This window comes from Phacochoerus africanus, chromosome 4 (genome assembly GCF_016906955.1).
Source record: "Phacochoerus africanus isolate WHEZ1 chromosome 4, ROS_Pafr_v1, whole genome shotgun sequence".
In the NCBI taxonomy this organism is placed as follows: domain Eukaryota; kingdom Metazoa; phylum Chordata; class Mammalia; order Artiodactyla; family Suidae; genus Phacochoerus; species Phacochoerus africanus.
Window position 1 is genome coordinate 82,120,741 of NC_062547.1, and position 21,870 is coordinate 82,142,610.

Here is a 21,870-nt window from a genome sequence, read left to right on the forward strand (position 1 = left end):
AAGAAGATATATGCTCTCAGTGGAACTGTCAGCACTAAAAGCTCACTTGCACTAAGGAGACTTTGTCCATGTATAATAATACATGCCGATTCTAAAACTTTCAGAAAATACTGAAATGTACAAGAAAAAAAACATCTCTTATAGTCACATTACTGAGTGACCACTGTTAGCCTTGGCTTTATGCATTTAAAAAATGTACTTGAACGTATTATATGTATATACGTAGTAAAGCTTATTTTTTGGTGATAAATGCATACTTATTATATAAAAATATGAAGAGAAACTGTCCAGAGAAACTTTTGACATTTTGATATATAAGTAGTCTTTTAAAAAGATTTGTTTTTAAAAAATGTTTTTTAGAAAATTTTATTATTTTTTGGCTGCACCTGTGGTATGCAGAAGTTCCTGGGCCAGGGATCAAACCCACACCACAGCAGTGACCTGAGACACAGCAATGACATAGTGTTGTCATTTTGTCATTATGAACCCACACCATAGCTTTGTATGTTTTTGAGACAGCTTTCCTGCTAGTGAAACAGACCTGTGCCTTCAACTTGTTTTAGAGTTAAGACTCGTGATCGTTCTGAAGAATAGCAAATACATACCTTTTCTGAGGAAACAGAGCACAGCACAAAGGTGTAGCAAATACCAAACTTAAAAAAAAAAAAAAAAAAAAGACAGATCAGGGCATTTTTAAAGGGTCAACTTTTCAGATTCTTTTTCTATTTTACTTTGATAACAATCCCCCTTCTTTCTTTTGCGTGTTATACTGCTTCACAAAATATGTCCTGTTTGTGTAATTTTATTACCAAGGACTGCCAAAATAATTTTTTTAAATCAAAGAGGCAGAGCCACCTTGCCTCCCACTTGCATCTCTCATAAATGTCCTGTCTTAATAAATCTATTTCTTGCCTATCAAAAATAAATAAATAAATAAATTTAATTAAATCAAAGCGATAAAAGGAGTTTTAAAAAGAATCACGCAAGTAGCCTCCGATGTCGTAGGTTTCTCTAAAGACAGTTTACTTCTCACCAATATTTGGGACCATAAATTTCAGATGTTCTGGGACGGTCTCATTTTCAAAACTTGCGTCCTGTATTATCCTCCCTTCCCCTCATCTTTCATAGGCCATATATTTGTCTTTAAAAAAAAAAAAAGAAAGAAAGAAAGAAAAGAAAAAGAAAGAAATCAATGACATCAAAGTCATTCTACTCACCAGAAACCAACTAATCCAACTTGAATAGGTGCGCTCATCCACGGGAACCTCTGTGTTGAGAAAGAAATTCTTTTGAATACTTTGTATACAGGCTCTTAGAGACAATGTCTTCTAGGGGTTACGTGGAAGGAACTCCAACACAGAACAAGATCCAGCTAGAATTCGATTAGTGAAATGCAGTGGGGCAGCGGGGGCGGGGCGGGGGCCGGCCGGGGGCGGGGGCAACACTGCAATAAATGTGTTAGTTCTGACTTCCTGTAACCCTCTCTGACCTGTCCAGGAATGCACATGCAAAGATTAAGCAGCCTCTCTTTTTTTTTTTCCCCCCTTGTCTATATTATTGGAGAGATGCCCGGCTATATACAGGAGCTAGAGAAATTGTTATTGCTTAGCTATAATTTCTTTCCTGGCTGGGGAAGTGCAGCACAGCATGGTTCCAAGGCTGGGAGACAAACAAAACTGCATTCAACTCTGTCCCCTACCAATGTGTCCCCACTGTTGGGGAAAGGACAGGCAGAGCCCACCCTGTCCAAGCTTTGGTTTCCTTCTGTGTAGAATGAGGATCACAGCAGCTTCTTAAAAGCCTGTGGGTGAAGATATGCCAGATTACATTCATAAAGCACCTGTTACAGTGCCTGGACCTGCAGCAGAAACCCAACAAGCATCCCCCCACCCCACCCCACACCTTTCCTTTCTGGGTCTTCGTTGCTGTCAGTATGGTTAAAATACTGCTGGCATAACACATTTTTTGCCTTTCACTCTTTTTTTTTTTTAAATAGAAATGAGTGAGTTGGTTGCTCTTTTGGGGAGCATAATGCTGTGAGATTTTTAGTGTTCAAAAGGGAGTTTTCAAAAAGCACAGAACACAATATAAAGAGCGATGAGATACAGAGATTATATAAATAAGTCCACAAAAGGGCTGCAACCAAGCTGTGAACTGGTTGTAATGAAATCAGCCAACTTAGTTAAGAGTCCACACACACTCTTAAAAAGTCATGATTCCAAGGAGGCTTGCGTGAGAGGCATACCCTGGTCCCCGAGAAGACGTCTTCGGTGAAAAGGTACATCACTTGGGTTAACGTGAAGAGGGAGAGGCGTGGACTAGAGAGGAAGGGAGACGAGCCGTCAAGCAGAGACAGATCCACAGAGCTCTCAAGGAGGGGTCCCACCCCTCAGAGAGCAGGAAAAGGAAATATTGTATCTGGGGTAACTGGTTCCATCTGATGATGAAGGATTTTCATTAGGAGATGGCATATCTCCTCCTCGCACTGCCCAGATGTGTGTCATCTGTGTCGGTCCACAGACTTGGTGATGGGAAGGCAAGCTATGCACTGAATGAGATCCTGCAGGAAGATGAACCCATGAGAGCCCATGAGAGCTGCCTCTTCATTTCAAGTGGACTCTCGAATAGCTGTGTGTGATCTCGACTGATGTGTACAAACCAAAGGCTGATGATACAGCGGCTCATGCAGAGGGATTTGCTGCAAAGACTCTTGGTAATGACAAGGATCCTGGAGAATTGTGACTCCTCCCATGAAACCCAACCTGGATGCCATCCCTCCTCCTGCCTCCCTCATCCCTTCATCTTTTTTTCTGCTGCCTCCGAAAGTTCCCACACACAGAAGTTCCTGGGCCAGGGATCGAATCCGAGCCACAGTTGCAATCTACACCACAGAGGCATCAACACCAGATCCTTAACCCGATATGCCCTAGTGGGAACACCCATCCATACTTTTTAAACAGAACTTAGTCTGAGATGAAATAAGTGAGCTGTGGAAGTTCAGGTTTTCCCCTAGACAATCACAGAACTCCTCGAGGGAGGGACATATCTTACCGAGCAAAGAACTCTGCAAACAGGATATTTTAAATGAAAAATTTAAATGAATTAAAGACACTAACCATAAATTTAACAGATATATATTCCATGAAGTAAAAGCTCAGAAATTAATGTGACTCTAAATTCTTTCTGCTCCCAATGACCTTTTCTCCAGTAGCTTTATGACATAAAATGCACACATCCACTGTATACAATATAAGTTTTGACATCTGTATCCAGCTGAATACAAGAAATGAATGAACACATAAATATTACATTCACACTTAATCAGCAGACAATCTTGAAAATCTACTGAGCAGACAAAGCAGTCCATCTTTTTTTTTTTTTTTGTCTTTTTAGGGCTGCACTCACAGCATATGCAGGTTCCCAGGCTAGAGGTCCAATCGGAGCTGTAGCTGCTGGCCTACACCACAGCCTTAGCAATGTGGGACCTGAGCTGCTTCTGTGACCTACACCATGGTTCAAGGCAACGCCGGATCCTTAACCCACTGAATGAAGCCAGGGATTGAACCTGCATCCTCATGGATACTAGTCAGATTCATTTCCTCTGAGCCACAATGGCAACTCCAGAGCAGTCCATCTTTATTAAAAGAAATATGGAATTCCTGCTCTGGGGCAGTGGGTTAAGAATTTAACTGAAGTGGCTCGGGGTGGCTGCCGAGGTGGGGGTTTGATCCCTAGCCCGGGCCAGAGGGTTAAAGTATCTGGTATTGCCACTGCTGAAGCATAGGTCACAACTGCACCTCAGTCACTGACCCAGGAACTTCCATATGCAACAGGTACAGCCATAAAAACAAACAAAAAAATAAAAAGTAAAAAGAAAAAAGAAAATATAAAAGAACTAGAACTTAAGGAATGAGGAGTTCTTAGCTGCCCCAAACCATACCAATTTTATTCCCCAATGAAAATGCCAGCAAGGTAAAGAGACCACAGGAGCTGTCCTTCAAGAAAACTGTTGGGCGAAGGACCAGATTTTTAAGCAGTAAGCTTTTCAGTTTACTGCAAAGATTTCTGTGAGTCACCTGCCTGCAGCTGATGCTTTCTGCTAGCGCTCCAATTTGGGAAAAAAATAAGGCATGGGGGTAAGGATGAGTCATGTTGAATGTTCCCCAAGCTCACCATTTAAAAAAGCCAAGAATGTTCAGTTCATTTCACGTTTGCAGAGGAGTTTGGCCACGTCCAAGGTAAAAGCCCAGATAAGCAGATCCCCGTGGGAAGGCGCATCTGGCCGCAGAGCTATGAGAACAATCAGAGGGTCCACGGACCAAGGGGGACGCCAACCATGTGGGCCTTACTAACCGCTGAGGAAATGATCTCTGAGCCTTTGTCAAGGGGGCTCAGAAAAGCCTGGCTTTCCAAACAGCATGTGAAAGGGCATTGGAGGGGGAAACATATGGATGTGACTACAAGCTGCCTCTGCCTATGCTTTGCTAATGGCCATACTATCCATTCACCCTACGGAGCTCAGTCCGTGGGCAAAATGCAATCTTTCTGTGTAGCAGCGACACTGAATGTGGGAGTGGGGTGTCTATCTGGGGAGCTCAAGCACTTTCAGCCATTGCCTTTTTCAAAACATCCTCCACGCTGGTCTGAACCAGTTCAGCTGTAGCCAGACTGCAGCTGGCGAGGCGCTTGGACTGACCCACTAGCTACTCTAACCGTCTCCCGCAGCCCTGCCACAGGGCTTCTGATGCCAGTGGCCCCTTCCGGCTCCATGTGAAGCCCTTCAGCAGGGGAGGGGGGAAGGCAGAGGGGAAGCAAGTTGGCACACCTCCAAATTAGTATTGAAGGGTACAATACCAAGCAAAGCTAAAAACCCCAATGAAGACAAGAGAGGGAAAAACACACTATTTATTTATCCATTGTAGGGCAGAGTGGCAACGGTAGGCTAAGAGCTTATATCATTTGCCAGTTGCTTCATGGAAGAAAAAGCCAGGCTGCCTCTATAGCATGTTCTGTTTGTCTCAGCAAGAAAATGATGCAATATGCCCAACCATGTCTCCTCTCCAGTGTTTGTCACAGAGACATTAGAGTCACTGCGGCACTTTTTTCCAACACTGAGACCACAGGAGTTCAAAGGCATGGCTGGGTTGGGAGAGTGAAGTACCAAGTTCATTTTACATGTTTTCTCTGGTGGCCTAACGCTTCAGCATGCATGTAGGTCCAAATGCAGCCTTTCTTGTAGAATTTCTGGAATCCCAACGCACAATCAGGACATGTTAGCAGCCCTGTGTGCCTAAGAGCCATAGCACTCAGTGAGTCTCCATGGAATAATGTCCCACCCGCAGTGGCCACTGGTGAGACTTGGAGTCTTTACTCCAGAGTTGGGCTGCTGACATCCCTCTGCTAACAGGGTGCCAGGTGGCATTTGAGAGGTGGAAAGAAAGGAATGAGAAAGCCTCAGTGGTGGGGATACTGCCAGTGAAGGTGGCCTCCCGCTGCTTTCACAGTCACCTGCAAACTCACAACAATTGTACACTGTTGGTGGAATGCCCCACACTTACTATTCCTCTCTTGTGAAACTTCACTTGGATGCCACACAAACATGATGAGACAACCACTTCCAAACCTTGTATCCACCCAGAAATCGCATCTTACTTTAAAACCTGATTTTGCTTAACTTCCATGGGAAGAGGAGGTTGGGTTTATTAAATATGATTTTCAATTCTCCGTGGCTTCCAAAGTTGGCATGCCAATCACTTAAGAAATGAACAACCAGGCGAATCCAAACGTTGCCTCGGTGAACACATGCCTTTGCAATGCAACTAGAGACTCTCATACTAAGTGAAGTCAGAAAGAGAGAGACAGGAGTTTCCTTTGTGGAGCAGCAGAAACAAATCCAACTAGTAACCATGAGGTTGCGGGTTCAATCCTTGGCCTCGCTCAGCAGGTTAAGGATCCGGCATTGCCGGGAGCTGTAGTGTAGGTTGAAGATGTGGCTCAGATCTGGCGTTGCTGTGGCCAGCAGCTGTAGCTCCGATTCAACCCCTAGTCTTGGAACCTCCATATGCCACAGGTGCGGCCCTAAAAAGCAAAAAAAAAAAAAAAAAAAGACAAGTACCATATAATATCACTTATATGTGGAATCTAATATATGGCACAAATGAACCTATCCACAGAAAAAGAAACAGACTCACAGATATGGAGAACACACTTGTGGTTGCCTAGGGGGAGGGAGTGGGATGGACTGGGAGTTTGGGTTTGGTAGATGTGAACTAGAGTGGATAAGCAATGATATCCTGCTGTATAGCACAGGGAGCTGTATCCAGTCTCTTGTGATATAGAACAAGATGGAGGATAACATGCGAAAAAGAATGTATACATATTCATTTGATAGGTCTTCTCCCTCGAAGTGCAAATCATTTGCCATTAGGAAAGCAGGGGTGGACCGAGGAAGGAACATTAATTTTTTCTCAGATAGTCTGAAGATCACTGAGATGTCAAAGTTGGTGAGTTCCAGATGTTTACATAATGTGATAGTTTGAAGATCTAGCCACTGTTCCGGCACCTACAGGAATTCTTTGGCAGCTCTGAAAAGTTCATCTGTTTACATAATCTGGTGATTTTAAGATCAAGTCACTGTTCCAGCACATAAACAAATGCCTCAGCAGCTTTAAAGAATTCATCTTTTCTAAACATGGCAACAGAAAGAGACTTCAGCAAAGCCTTTTCATGAATCCTCAAAATACAAGCTTACCGAAGTGGGTAAAATGTCAAAGGAGGTCACCATTACATATTGGTCTTTGCTAACAGCGTTACTGATTAAACCTGTGCCATTGTTTTATATTTCGGTTGAATCTGACACTTAAGACTGTAGGAACCCACACAGCGGATGGATAGGGACACAGGGCTTAGGAGGGTGTGGCTTCCTGGCATGGCCTGGAGGGGGGTCTGTGGATCCCCCGCTGGAATGCTCCCCGGAGCAACGGGACAGTTGAGTCACTACAGAGTGGCTGTGACACCCTATCATGCAATTCACAGAGACATGTAAGATGGCAAGAGGAAGAGGCTCAGGGAACACAACTTGCTCACGTACCCAAAGCTCCCAAGAAAGAACGAAGGTCCCCTTTCCCTCACACGGGGCGGATGCATTGACACACTGGTCAAATCAGGCACTCAGCCTGTTTCTTCAAAGGATACTTTCTTGGCTTCTTTTTCTAAGAAGGTGATTGTATTGGAAGCACTTAAATGGGGTCCTGTAGTACAGCACAGGGAACTATAGCCAATCTCTTGGGATAGACCATGATGGAGATAATATGAGAAAAAACATATATATATGACTGGGTCACTTTGCTGTACAGCTTAAGTTGGCACAACACTGTAAATCAACTATACTTTAATAAAAAAAAATTTTTTTAAACTAAAAAAAAAAGTATTTATTTATTTATTTATTTTTAGGGCCACACCAGTGGCATATGGAGGTTCCCAACCTAGGGGTCCAAAAAAAAAAAAAAAAAAGAGTATTTAGTGTTAGCCTTAAGAAGGAAGCATACAGGTCAAGGATGTTGGATGTTTAGAATTCTTCTAATCCCTGAAATCGTTTTGGAAGTGTTTGGTATGTGAACCATGTCCTTTTTTTCAGTCTGAGAGTGTCCCCTCAATGTTGAGTTTCTGTTACTAAGACCCAAAACAGTTCACCCTGAAAGAGCCACAGTGATCACGGCAGTACACCTGCTCCTCCAGGGAGGAACCAGACCCATTCCTCCTGGCAGGTATAATGGTGTTGGTGTCCAAACACAGCAGGAGCCCAGTGAGTCACCTGGTCCCACCATTTCCTATTTGTTATAAGAACTGGAAAGCTAAGATGAAGCATAACTATGATTGCATTAAATCATGGAAGCTACAAAGGAACACAGGAAATGCACAGAGCTTTCTGTGAGAGCTTCATGCAGTAATATCTTCAGAAGTTGAGAGGAGGCAGCTGACAAGATAAATGCATTACTAGATACGATCAACAACAAAAAACAAATACTCCAAATTCAGTGTTCTATGAAGCTACTGCTCCAAATTATCTTTTCGTTTCTGATAGCATGTATAGCAACTTCCAAATTCTTCCACATTCACACCTTCTCTTCATTATTCCCCTGCTAAGGATCTGACTGATACTAAGAGTGTGTACCTCAGTTATAACCTCTCAAGAGGAGTGGGCAGCATTCAATAAATGGAGATTTATGAGAGCTTTTTCAAAGGTCTGATATTAGAAACAAAATATTTCAGCATTCCTGCTATGGCACAACAGGTGGTGTCTCTGCAGCACCATGACACAGGTTCAATCCTTGGCTGGGCACAGTGGTTTAAGGATCTGGCATTGCTACAGCTGTGGGCTAGGTTGCAGCTGCGGCTCAGATCTGACCCCTGGCCCCATGTGCTGCAGGGATGCCAAAAAAGAAAAAGGAAAAAAAAAAGAAATAAAAATATTTCATTAAAGGGCCCAACTGCCACTGGCCTTTAAATTTTTTATTCACTATTCACATAAAAAAAAGTTCATACATTTGGAAGTCTGAAAACAAATCGAAAGGATTGAGACATGATAAGTAGAACTGGGGCTTACCTTGAGAAAGGCTTTCTTTTCCAACGTGTTCATGATAAATGGAGGGATGGCTGGAAGTAAAGAGAGATCCACTTTAATCTCATGAATGTCTCTTTTCAGCTCACGTTTCCCCACCCCCAACAATCGCACAAAAGGCTCATGGGCTATTTTTACACTGGCAGAATAAAAGTAATTGCAATTCTTCTTTAAAATACCTTGGTATTTTGTAAAATCTATTCTTTCCATTGTCTAGATTTGGGAAGAATATCACAATGCTCTTTGCTGACCGGAAAATTGTATCATCTTGAAGAGAACTTTACATTTAACGTTAAATACGCAACAGAGCAAACATCAGGAACTTTTCCTTCCTATACCAACGAAACAAATGTAACCTTCCCCAGGTGTCCATTCTGCATGGAATGGTGTATAAACATTCCCCTTGCTGGCTGAGTGATGCCAGAAAAGTTACCTCACTCCTCTGAGCCTCAGTTTTCTGTTTTCCTCATCTATAAAATAGGGACAAGCATATCCTATGCCAGGATGATCAGATGCAATAATGCACATCAAATGTGAGCTAGTGTTAGTTCTGTTTACTCACGATTTTTATCAGACTAAACTGTCACATCAACATGGAGAACAAAAGGTACGGAATCGATGAATGGATGGCTGAGTTCTACCCACCCATGCCAGGGGCTGCCATGAGGATCCTGGAGATGACCACTTGAGTGATGGCTTGTTTGGCAGCGTTTGCCGACTCGCCCAGACGGTTCCCATTCTCATCTGTGATGGGGATGCCAGCTCTGAGTTCCCTAGAGAGAGAGCAAGATGTGGGCAAAGAAGTTCACAGGTGTCTTCATGGAACAGCTGGAAGCAGTACTTATGAAAGACCAAGTCCCTACTCAATCCAAAAATCCACTCAAGTGTCATTTTGGGCAGGAAACAATCTATTTTAAAAGACTAGAAAAAGTTTAATCCTCGTGTGACAAACATAAAAGTAAAATAACACGAGTCAACTTTGTTAAAAAAAAAAAAAAAGGAGCGGCATTTTGAATAGCAATAAGGCTCAACCGGTGAATACGCTAGCTTCAAGATAAGGCTAATTTCTATGCTTGTGTGCAAATCTGAGCAATTTTCCGAATGAGAGATAGAAACGATAATTATTAAGAAACTAACTATACTGACACAGGGTCACAAGTACACGGCACTATTGGGTATTTAACTATGGCCACTAACACTATCATTAGAGCTCCAACCGTTACCCTGTTTTTCGTTATCCATTCCAAAATGTTTTTCTCGTTCTTTCTTCTCCTTTAATTTTTGCCAGCTCTAAAAAAATACTTCCAAAGATATAAATTAATATGATTTTAAACCCCAAAAGAAAATTTGGCAGGGGTTGGGGGAGAGAACCTATTTTAGAGAATACACTTTCTGGGCACAGACGTAAGTCTGAGATATATTTTTTATTTTTATTATTTTATTTTATTTTAGGCTGGGGTTGAATCAGAGCTGCAGCTGCCAGCCTACACCACAGCCATGGCAACACCGAATCTGAGCCGTGTCTGCGACCTACGCCTCAGCTTGTGGCCATGCCAGATCCTTAACCAGGGATCGCACCTGCATCCTCATAGATACCATGCTGGGTTCTTAACTCACTGAGCCACAACGGGAACTCCTGAGAGATGTTTTTTAAACTTTTTATCATACAGAAGTAGAAGAGCATTCTAAACCCCTATATGCCTTTCAACCTGCTTTAACAGTTAGCAACTCACAGAGAAGCCTGGTTCATCGGCCTGGTTCATCCTCACCCCCAACAACAGATTATTTGAAAGCAGATCCCAGATCCTACATAATTTCATCTGTAAATATTAAGATAATTTTTTTTTAAAGTTTCAATGCAGCAAATTATTCCAAAAGACCCTGCTGGCAAAGACAAGTCTTCTCGAAAAGTGCATATTAACCTTACCTTTGCCTCATCAATGGAATATTAATGCAATTAGCAGCAGCCACTGCGGCGAAGGGAACAAAACGTCCTATGAGTGGAGAGACATGCTGTGGAGAAGATAATTCCAAAAGTAAGATCTTCTTTTTCTTAGAGGACTGAATGCAAATACTGATTTCTTAAAAACCGCTAAAAAATGCAGAGTCCTATTTGTACAGAAACTCAGACCAGCAGTACATTCAGGACTTGTGTTCTAGAGGCCTTTTCTATTTGCATGGGCATACTGGGACAAGGCAGATTTCTGTTTCCAAGATATTTTGATGGCTTCGTGTGGCTGATGGAACAAGGGGGCTATGGAGTCCCCAGATTTGGGGTTCAGAGGCTGGCTTCTCCATCTCTTCAGAGGCATGCCCTGAGGCACCCTGCTTGCTACCCAGCCTCTAGTAGGTTGTATGGGTGGGTGAGCCTTTAGCACTTAATACACAGTTCCAGGGAGTTCCCGTCGTGGCTCAGTGGAAATGAATCTGACTAGCATCCATGAGAGGCAGGTTCGATCCCTGGCCTTACTCAGTAGGTTAAGGATCCGGTGTTGCAGTGTGCTGTGGTGTAGGTCGAAGATGCGGCTCGGATCCCATGTTGCTGTTGCTGTGGCTGTGGCATAGGCCAGCAGCTACAGCTCCAATTTGACCCCTAGCCTGGGAATCTCCATATGCCACGAGTGCAGATCTAAGAAGACAAAAGACAAAAAAAAAAAAAAAGTACACAGTTGCAGGTACAGACCACGGTCTTGGCAGATATTAGCTTAATGAAAGAGCTATTTGAAAAAAAGCAGTTGAAGATAATGGCTAGAAGAAAAAAGTCATAGGACTGGCATTATTTTGATAAATAACAGAGAGCCTTAGAGCCAGGCAGGTGAGAACAAATTAAGAAGCTTTATTATGGAAATACAAATCTGAGTACCTTGGTTAGTGCATTGAGTCCTAGAGCTGTTGCTACAGCACCTGTTGTTGCAGAAACATAGGCTGTTCCCAGTTCGCTGAAAAGAAGGAAAATAGAACATAAAAGAATGTATTCAGGAAACTGAAGTATAACATTTTTGGAAGAAATGAAGGGGAAATTGTGGAAGAGCATGATTCAGAATAGAGAGGCCATCAAATAGGACACAAAAGAACTTATCTATGAAACAGAAACAGATTCACAGACATAGAGAACGAACTTGTAATTGCCAAGGCAGAGGGGTGTGGAAAGGATGAATTCGGAGTTTGGGATTAGTGGATCCAAACTATTAGATGGAGAATGGATAGACAAGAAGGTCCCACTCTAAAGCATAGGGAACTATATTCAATATCCTGCGATAAACTGTCACAGAAAAGAATATGAAAAAGAATATATATATATAACTGAATCACTTTGCTGTATAGCAGAAATTAACACAACATTGTAAATCAAATATACTTCAATTAAATAAATGTAAAAAAAAAAAAAAGAATGGAGATTCCATAAAACTGCATTCATCATTACACTGCAAATAGAAAGAGTCATATAAAAAGCAAGCAGACCCATACAAACATGGCATTCTTCACACATCACCTAACCACACACCACACAACTATGTACAGACGATATGGGGGTTGAGGGAAAGGAAGGCAGCTGTGGATGTGAGGAAGCTACAAATGTGGGGAAATGTATGTCACCATAGATGTCTGTACCGTATTTGCTTAAATAAAAAAATACTTCTCAAAATGTCAATATACATGCTGAAAATAAAAATGCAGTGCTGTCATTCTACAAATCACATCTTAATGAAATCTTAATAACACCAAAAGTGTCATCCTCAAAATATAATTAAGTTCAAGCAGTTCTCTCTTATTTAAAACAAATTTTAATTCAAGGATTGGATGAAATAAAGGTGTGATAAACACTGCTGGGTTAAAGATTTCAGTATTCTTTGTTCCCTAGGATGACAACAGAAGACTGCAGATAGTCAAAAGCCATATAAGGGAGTTCCTGTTGTGGCGCAGTGGAAATGAATCTGACTAGCATCCGTGAGGATGAAGGTTTGATCCCTGACCTCGCTCAGTGGGTCAGGGATCCAGCGTTGCTATGAGCTGTGGTGTAGGCTGGCACCGGTAGCTCCCACTGGACCCCTAGTCTGGGAACTTCCATATGCCCAGGGTGCAAAAAAAAAGCCATTTAAGAGTTAAAAGAGAAAACGCTTTGAAGTGGTACACAAGTTAGGTTCAAAGTCTGAGTTAACTAGTGAAATTTCATCTGTTCGAGTATTTTTTTTTTGATAGGCAAAAATTTAAATTCATCCACTGTCTTTTGGTCACTCCAGGAATGACCTATTGTAAAGACCTATCAGATATAAAAGACCCCTTGATTTCCACAGAGCACACTGTTGGTGCCGCTCCTTTTGATGCTGGAATGTGTCCATACACACAGAGTAGAGGGAGGTTCAGACTGTCGTTTCCCACAGGCCAGCCCTGAGCTGCCTGCTGTGTGTCCTGCAGGGGGAATGAGATCTAGGGTATGAGAGATGTCTTCTCCTACTGGAGCCACTAAGAGCATGGATTAATGGATAATGTCTGAGAAGACAGGCTACAAAAACATTACTTTTTTTTTTTGGCCACACCTGCTATGTAAAGAAGTTCTGGGGCCAGGGATCCAACCTGCATCTCAGCAGTGACCCCAGCCACGATAGAGAAGCACCAGATCCTTAACCTGCTGCCCCATAGCGGGCACTCCCCCAAACCATGATCTTGATAGAAAGGGAGGAGAAGACATCTCTCATACCCTAGATCTGAAAAACATGAACTGAATCAACTGAAAAATGTGCCCCTCAAGATTCTGAAGAATATAAACAATTTGTTAGGAGTATACTTTTTGAAACAGGAGGGCATCACCACGGAATAGGAAGAGAACGCCAGAGAAATACAGAGGACGGTCCAAACGTCCAGCCTTACTTTACAGTGAGGGGGGCGTCTCCACTTCTGTTGGTGTAATTGACCACCGCATTGAAGGACTGGTTGATCCACTGCCAGAACAGCACTGCCGGCGTGGTCCTGAAACAGAGCGAGCCATCACACACTCACGGGCAATTGCGACCTAGCCGCCGTGCGGAATGGAACGGAAGATCTGAACACCAGCCCCCGGAGAGGAGAGGAAGTGGAGGAGGGAGGGCACTACGCCTTCTGGGTCAAAGGCTCAGGATGAGTGTGGCTGGGCAGGTGTTTAATTCTCAGCTTCCTCATTCATTGCATATGCAGAGCAACCAACTCAGAGGGATATGAGGAGGGTGGTGTTTTACCTTACTTCAATGTTTCTCTTTAATTTGAGAGAGCCCAGAACAGAGTAGCCACTTGATTAACATTAGGCCCCTTCTCTTAGGGACAAAAGCCATGGTAGGCTAAGCAGTCTAGTCCCTTCTCACTGCATGTGTAAGCCTGTGGGTCCACACCTACACCTCTGCTTATACTGATATAGCATATGAACGGATTAAAAAGAGACTTTGCTTAGAGGCTCTTTTCATTTTCTTTCTCATTGTCTTTTGGGTCTAAGATTTAGGGAAAAATTCAGTCGCCTGTCGAGCCAACAGGAGAATTCTGTTCAACAGAGGGAAAAGGTAAAACGACTTCCTGGAGTTGCGACATTTATCCAAAATGAAACCCTGCATGAAATGCTATTTATTTCAATAAAACCACTCATACAAAAGTGTACTTTAAGCTTCTGTAACATAAAGCAAACTAACTGTTGTGACAGTGCCAGAACTTACCTGTAAAAAGTCATCATACAACCTGTGATGGTCATGTTCATTGGAACCTGAGCTGACATTCTTCCTATCAAGATCATCTTTTCACCAGTGTCAGGATGAAAAGCTGAATCATAGATGTACTTTGCTCTCCATAATTCATTTTCTGTGAGACCCGGAGGAACAATTCCTTGCCTAGGAAAACAACAGCAAATAACATGTTCATTCATCCCAAATATCTCACCAGTGCTCTAGAGCAATGTAGCAAGGAGGGTCTCAAGTTTGCATTTACCTAAAACCTCTGTGTCTGGAGAGAGTGACAAATCGATTACGTAGAGTTAATGAAATTCTAATAACACAAAGGATAATAAACATTTAAAAATGAGCACTTCAAGCCCATACATCTCAAATTTTTTGTAATTTGGAACAAAAATACCTTGGATAATAGGAAGTGTTCAACTTTGAAATACTCTTTGTGGGGTTTTTTGATTTCGTTTGTTTGTTTGGTTGGTTTTTGTCTTTCTAGGGCCACACCCACAGCACATGAAGAAGTTCCCAGGCTAGGGGTCGAATCCGAGCTACAGCTGCCAGCCTATATACCACAGCCCACAGACATGCCGGATCCTTAACCCACTGAGCGAGGCCAGGGATGGAACCGGCGTCCTCATGGATCCTAGTCGGGTTTGTAACCACTGAGCCACGATGGGAAGATCAAAATATTCTTTGTTTAAATGACATTTAAAATGTATTTTGGGAGTTCCCGTCGTGGCTCAGTGTAACGAAACCAACTAGGAACCATGAGGTTGCGGGTTCGATCCCTGGCCTTGCTCGGTGGGCTAAGGATCCGGCATTGCTGTGAGCTGTGGTGTAGGCCAGCAGCTGTAGCTCCGATTAGACCTCTAGCCTGGGAACTTCCATATGCCACAGGAGCGGCCCTAGAAAAGGCAAAAAGAAAAAAAAAAAACGGACAAAGACAAAATACTGTATGATGTCAATTATATGTGGAACCTAAAAAACACAACAAACTACTGAATACAACAAAAAGAAGCAGACTCACAGGTATAGAGCACAAACTAGCAGTTACCAGTGAAAGGGGGCACTACAGCGGTGGGGGAGTGGGAGGTGCAAACTACTGGGTATAAGGTATACTCAAGGCTGCACTGTGCAACATGGGGAACATAGCCAATACTTTGTAATAACCATAAACGGAGTATAACTTTTAAACATTTAAAAAACTTTTTTCAAAAAATTAAAATAAATATGCAAGTTGTAACCACTGCCTTAGAGCAGGTCTCTTCTCTCACCTCATGCCTGCTCTTTGAACTGACAGAGTCCATCTCAAACCTACAGACTGCGCCACCAGCATCCTTCCAATCTGAGCTACCATCTGTGAGGTTTATTCATTGGGGCTTTATCATAGAAGGAGCAACCAATCTACCCTAATTCTTGACAACCTGCTTTTTGCAAGATGCTGCCTCCATCTGGAGACAGAAAGATGCGGATGCAGGGCTGGTTGTACTACAGAGCAGGAGGCAGGGCGTTTGGAAAGGGGACCTCAGAGATTGGCACCTATGAGTTGGAGGGCTGGCTGTCTTATTTCCAGGTGACTATGGACCCTGGAGATCTGTGTTAAAGGCCAGCAATGGGGGATAAAACATGTCTTTCTATTTCTTACTTTTTTTTTTTTGTAAAAAGGATTCAAGTACAAAAAACATGTTGAACAATCACTAAGGGAAAGACGATAGGCTCCCATGATCTATTAATATATTAAGCCCCAAAGCATAAGTGTTAACGTTACCTGTAATCATGCACGACTTTTCTCGCATTCTCTAGTTGTTCGTTGGTCAACAGAATATTCCTGGGATCAGTTACGGTGAAGAAATGATTGGCTCGTCCAACAAAAGTGCTTTGATCCCATCGAGGCTCCTTGATGTTAATGTTTGGTGGAAGTTCTCCAGACATTGTCCTGGACTAGGGAGGGTCCAAAAGACAAGCCTAGTTCAGATTTACAATGTCACTATACATTTAGAAACTTTATTAGTCACACTAATCTTCACATAGTCACGTTCACTCCTATGTGATGAAAATAATTTTGCTGTAAATGACAGAAAGACGATCTAAATTCAAAGCTAAATTTGTAACTCTCAGTGGATCTTAACCAAATTTCAATAATCTCCCCCATATTTCTTTTTATAAGTACATCATAGTTTTTCATCCCTTACGTGGGGGAACCTAGAAATAATTTAGGAAAAAGTCAAAATATAAAAAGTTAAAAATAACATCTACAGTACTAGGTTCTGAAGTTTGAAACCCTGTTTCTGGATGTAACAACCATCGTCAAACTATGGCTGCATTCTGATTTACTAAATTTGTTATTCCTACAAATAGATGTGACTAATTATGCAAAAAAAAAAAAAAGGCTTACATGCTAAAAATTCTACAAATAAAGACTCGGATTCATTTAGCCTGATTCAGCATATAAAGCACCAATCAAAAATGGAAAATCATGTTCTTCAATCTAAGAAGGCCATAGTGGGAAAAACGCATTTGACAACCCCACAAAGAGTAGTAACACAGAGCCTATAATTTTCCTCATAAAAATATGTATTTTCTGGCTAAGAACCATTACTTTTTTCCCAAAAGTAATTAATTTCTTTCTCTGAGTAACACATGCTTATTTTTAGAACAGCTTTATCCTGTTGTAATACATGCTTATTGTAGTCTTCTGAATAACATAAGCTTCCTGTGGAAAATAAAGCAGAAAGGAACAGAGTCTGTTATAATTTAGCCAGGCGGAAATAACCACTGTCGATGTTTTGGTATATTTCCTTGGAGACCCTTTCTATACATATTATCATTTAATTAAACAAATAAAGTTGACAGCATACTCTATATTTTAATATCCTGATTGTCTCCTGCACTTCATGTCGCGGCACCCCCTATGGCCCTACATATTCATATTCATGTATTTAGCAACACCTTCAATATTTAGGTGATTTTCAGTTTTTCACCATGAAAAATAATGCTGTATCCTCCTTATTAATCTTTTTCCTCCGAGCTGGTGACCTCCTTAGACTAGCCCTCTCCACAGGATATTAGCAGGATCTTATCACTATTAAGGCTTCAAACCATTGCTTTCTTATACCTATTCCCTCTTCCTACATTTCTAATACTGGTTCTAATAGTGGCTTTCTTTTCCTGGTCATTTTTCATTAAGTTGTTTTTCAGTGCTTCCCTAGTTCTTAGGTATGTTCTTTGCTGGGTACAAAAAAGATAATATACAGTTGTTTTATGTTAAGCAGTAATAGGATACTGATACAGCACTATTTTCCCTACTTTAAAAGGAATTTAATAGAACTCTACCCTGGCATAAGAAATACCAACTGGACTTGAGAGCCTATCCCTTGCCCTCGACTATTTCAAAGTCATAAAGGTGGATCAAGATGCCATATGAACAGTCTTACAAAGACAGCTGATCTCAAAGCAGATAAAATTTTAATTATTAGCAGTGACTTCCAGGTTCCAATTAGACAGGCATTTTCACACATCAACTTTCAAGCACAGGAAGAATTTTCACTTTTTCCACTCTAAAAAAATACCCAGTTTCTGGAGCGGTTCCCGTCCTGGGGCAGCAGAAACAAATCTGACTAGGAACCATAAGGTTGCGGGTTCGATCCCTGGCCTTGCTCGGTGGGTTAAGGATCTGGCATTGCCGTGAGCTGTGGTGTAGGTTGCAGATGCGGCTCGGATCCCTCATTCCTGTGGCTATGGCATAGGCTGGCAGGTGTAGCTCCGATTAGACCCCTAGCCTGGGAACCTCCATATGCCACGGGTGCGGCCCCAAAAAGACAAAAACAAACAAAAACACCCAAAAAAACAGTTTGTAAAATTAGGAGTCCAATTTTTTTTTTTTTTTTTTTAGGGCTGCACCCACGGCATATGGAGTTTCCCAGGCTAGGGGTCGAATCAGGAGCTGTAACTCCAACCTACGCCACAGCCACAGCAATGCCAGATCCGAGTCGCAGCTGCGACCTACACCATAGCTCATGGCAAGGCTAGATCCTTAACCCACTGAGCAAGGCCAGGGATTGAACCTTCATCCTCACGGATGCTACTCAGATTCGCTTCTGCTGAGCCACAGGGGCAACTCCAGGAGTCCAGTTTAAAAAAAAAAAAAAAAAAAAAAGAACTCTTATTCCACACTAAAAAAAATTGCTGCCGCCCTGGGTCACTGGTCTTCCTCCAGTTGAGGGCCGGGTAGCGGCTCTGAGCATCAAGCGGTGGTGCAGGGGGCCAGGGCTGGGGCTCCTGACCCTGTAGCGGCCTCTGGGTCCAAGATACCCCATGACCTTGGCCACGAAGTGTGGGCCCCCCAGGCGCGTCGCCTTTCCACCCACCTCCCGCCTCATTGCCAGGGCGTGGCAGATTGGGTCACTTTGGTTGGTGGCCTATAGCGCTCTAAGCGCCCACCAGCTGCCGGGGTCTGCGCTTCAGGGTCATCCATCCCACACTCGCGGACCAACCGCTGGGGCCACTGGGGGCACCTTGGTAGGAAGGAAACACAGGCTCTGGGATGCTAGGGGAAGGAATGGACTTGGTTTCTTGCGGTCCCGTTTACTCATAAAGAGCGCAGCCATCCCGGAACTTGCGATCCCTGAACTTCCCCCATCTCCCCACCAAGGCTGGCACCCGTCAAAGATCAGGCACCTTTTTCGGGAGCTCTTAAGCACCGCTGACCATGCAGGTCTGAAACTATTTCATGACAATGGACGGTGACAGTTTTAGAACAAGTGCTTCTCAACGAGGAATTTTTGCAGAGTAGACTGCGGAAGTCACTATGTCGTGATGCTACTGGCAAAGGCATGAATGATCCCGAAGCCACAATGGTTCAAAATAGTTACAGAGGACAAGATGGGTGTGGGTGTGTTATCTTTCTTTTTTTCTGGAAACCTGAAACTGAAACCTGCAAGGTTTGTGTTTGAGTGCCAATAATATCAGCAATAGTGTGATGAAAGTGATATATTTGATCCTTTCATCCACAGTATTCATTTGGGTTACTTGGCCGGTCCTATTGTATTGTATTGTATTGTACTTTATTATTTTCTTTCATTTATTCATTTTTTTTGGCCATGCCTGCAGCATGCAGAAGTTCCCAGGCCAGGAACGGAACAAACCTGTACCACTGCAGTGACCCAAGCCACTGCATGCAGTGACAATACCAGGTCCTTTAACCGTTAGGCCACCTAACTGCAGAGGTGGCAGAGGTAAGGGAAAATGCCACACCTCAAAGGGACAGATTAAATGGGACACCAAGGTATATGTTCAAGAATGAGTGAGTTTATCAGTTTTTTTTGGCTGACCTATGCCGCAGCTGTGGCAACACCGGATCCTTAACCCTGGAGTTTGTCCACTTTACAGCAACCAGAGGAAGTGAAAGATGCCATGGAGAGACTTGGAAGACATCAGTGGGAGGATCTTCGCTCTCTCTCTCTCTCTCTCTTTTTTTTTTGGGGGGGGGGCTGCACCCACGGCAGGTGGAAGTGTTGCCATGTCTACCTGAGGCTTTGACAGTAATGCCAAATGGCTGAAATATCTTCAGAAATTCAGAGAGGCTGGGGAAGAAGAGACAGGAACAGTGGAAATATCACAGCTACAGATGATTTAAGTAAGGAGCTTCCCAAGGAAAAATTTGCTAACCAGTGACCAGCTGGTTTAATAATTGCAGATGGTCAACTGCAAAAGGTTATAGTTTTCTCATATCAACCCATTTCTGATGTTCCAACAGATTCAGTGACCATGCTCTGAAGAAATGATAGAATAGGAGGTGCAGAGAAGCAAGGGAGGGTGGAAGATTCCGGAACTGAGGCATTAAGAGGAACTGACAGGTGAAAGAGGGTCTCTGTATATTTAAATAGTTATAATAGAGTTTCCTGATGCTTGACCAGTTTGAGGTGTTAATTCTGACTTGATCTTTTTCATGAATGATTTTAAAGAAAAATTTAGATTTTAAAGATATGAAAGGGTTTTTTTTTTTCTTTAATTTTTGGCCACACCCGCAGCATGCAGAAGTGCCGAGGCCAAGGACTGAACCCGAGGCACAGCAGTGACAATGCTGAATCCTTAATCACTAGGCCGCCAGGGAACTCCTTGAACATACTTTTTTGCATGAGGAAAAAAAAAGTGAGATTTAAAAAAAAATTTTCTGTGGTGACTGACATGCTTATGCTAAAAAGTAAAGTCAAGGTTTGTCACTTAAAGTCAATAAACGAAGGGTGTCAGCTATCTGGGGCCATTAATAATTATGCATTAGACTGCAGTTAAATGACTCAATCCTACAGATATTATTTTACATATTACATATGTTGATATATTAATTAAACCCTCAAAGGGGACAGAAATCATCTCTTATAGGGGGAAGAGACTGTTAAAATTCAATACCTTGGTAAAAATTTTGGGTAAATATAATATCATGAAGCCTCATCAAAACTCATCAAAATGAATTTCTCCAAGTCTTTTTTTATTCATTCATTCACAAACAAAATTAATGTATGCATTCAATATGCCCTGAAGTCCTCTCCTGTACCCACCACTGGCTTGGCCCTGGATTTGGAAAGACACAACATGCAGTAAATGATAAGTTGAAAAGCAAATAAAATATGCAACCTAAATTCCCTTGAATGTCCTTATAGATACCATCCCCATAAAGAGCTTACAGTGGTTGGACATCACCCACTTCTGCTGATGAAGTCTTCAGCTGAATAATCAGATTACTAACCTGGGCAAATCTTATTGAAGACTGGGGTGGGGATGACTCTTGTGTCCAAATCTGTACATACTTTTCAAAACTTTCTATTATTTCAATGGAGTAAACCTGCTTTAAAATCTACAATAACTCAGTCACAGAATTTATAAGCTTTTGAAGCCAAAATGAGTGTCATGACAGAGATTCTCCGGGTATAAATACATTACATATTATAGGCCAACTGGAAGTGGTAGTTAACTCCATCTTTTTTCAAGTCATAATTTAAGATACATCACAACCTGGATGAAAAATTCTGGGAGGGGAGTACCGTCATGGCTCAGTGGTTAATGAATCCGACTAGGAACCAAGAGGTTTTGGGTTCGATCCCTGGCCTCACTCAGTGGGTTAAGGATCTGGCATTGCCATGAGCTGTGGTGTAGGTTGCAGATGCAGTTCGGATCACATGTTGCTGTGGCTCTGGTGTAAGCCGGCGGCTACAGCTCCAATTAGACCCCTAGCCTGGGAACCTCCATATGCCAAGGGAGCAGCCCTGGAAAAGACAAAAATAAAACAAATCAAAAACATTCTGGGAGGTCACTACTGCCTCCCTTTTAGGTGAGATGTTAGCACAGTCAGTGCACAGCTATGCAAGGGCAAGGACCATCCCCTGCCTCCAGGGTGGGACCACCTCCCACCACACATAAGCCTTTAGGGCTGGTAAAGAGTCTGCTCCAATTAGACAACAGTGATCAGTTTCATTCCAATAAGTATAGGAACCAAGTTCAGTTGATTAGTTGAATGTGAATTCCTGGCTCCAAGTCATACCTCCTTAACTGCCCTAGAAGTTGGGATCT

General features: G+C 42.6%; 1 protein-coding gene across 4 annotated transcripts in view; it reads right to left on the bottom strand.

Moving 5' to 3' along the window:
• The window catches only part of SFXN1 (sideroflexin 1), a 30,151-nt gene that overhangs the window by 2,211 nt on the left and 6,070 nt on the right, over positions 1-21,870 (bottom strand). For 3 of the 4 annotated variants that reach the window (XM_047778079.1, XM_047778080.1, XM_047778078.1), the window contains exons 2-10: positions 16,073-16,245; positions 14,299-14,469; positions 13,490-13,588; positions 11,484-11,559; positions 10,548-10,633; positions 9,266-9,393; positions 8,606-8,655; positions 1,218-1,267; positions 606-653 (exon numbers count right to left, since the gene is read on the bottom strand). In XM_047778079.1, coding sequence (XP_047634035.1) covers positions 606-653; positions 1,218-1,267; positions 8,606-8,655; positions 9,266-9,393; positions 10,548-10,633; positions 11,484-11,559; positions 13,490-13,588; positions 14,299-14,469; positions 16,073-16,236 — 872 coding nt within the window. In that variant the 5' untranslated portion in view covers positions 16,237-16,245. Of the gene's footprint in view, positions 1-605; positions 654-1,217; positions 1,268-1,699; positions 1,802-8,605; positions 8,656-9,265; positions 9,394-10,547; positions 10,634-11,483; positions 11,560-13,489; positions 13,589-14,298; positions 14,470-16,072; positions 16,246-21,870 lie in introns of those variants that run through there. The other variant, XR_007134502.1, reaches the window with a different exon arrangement.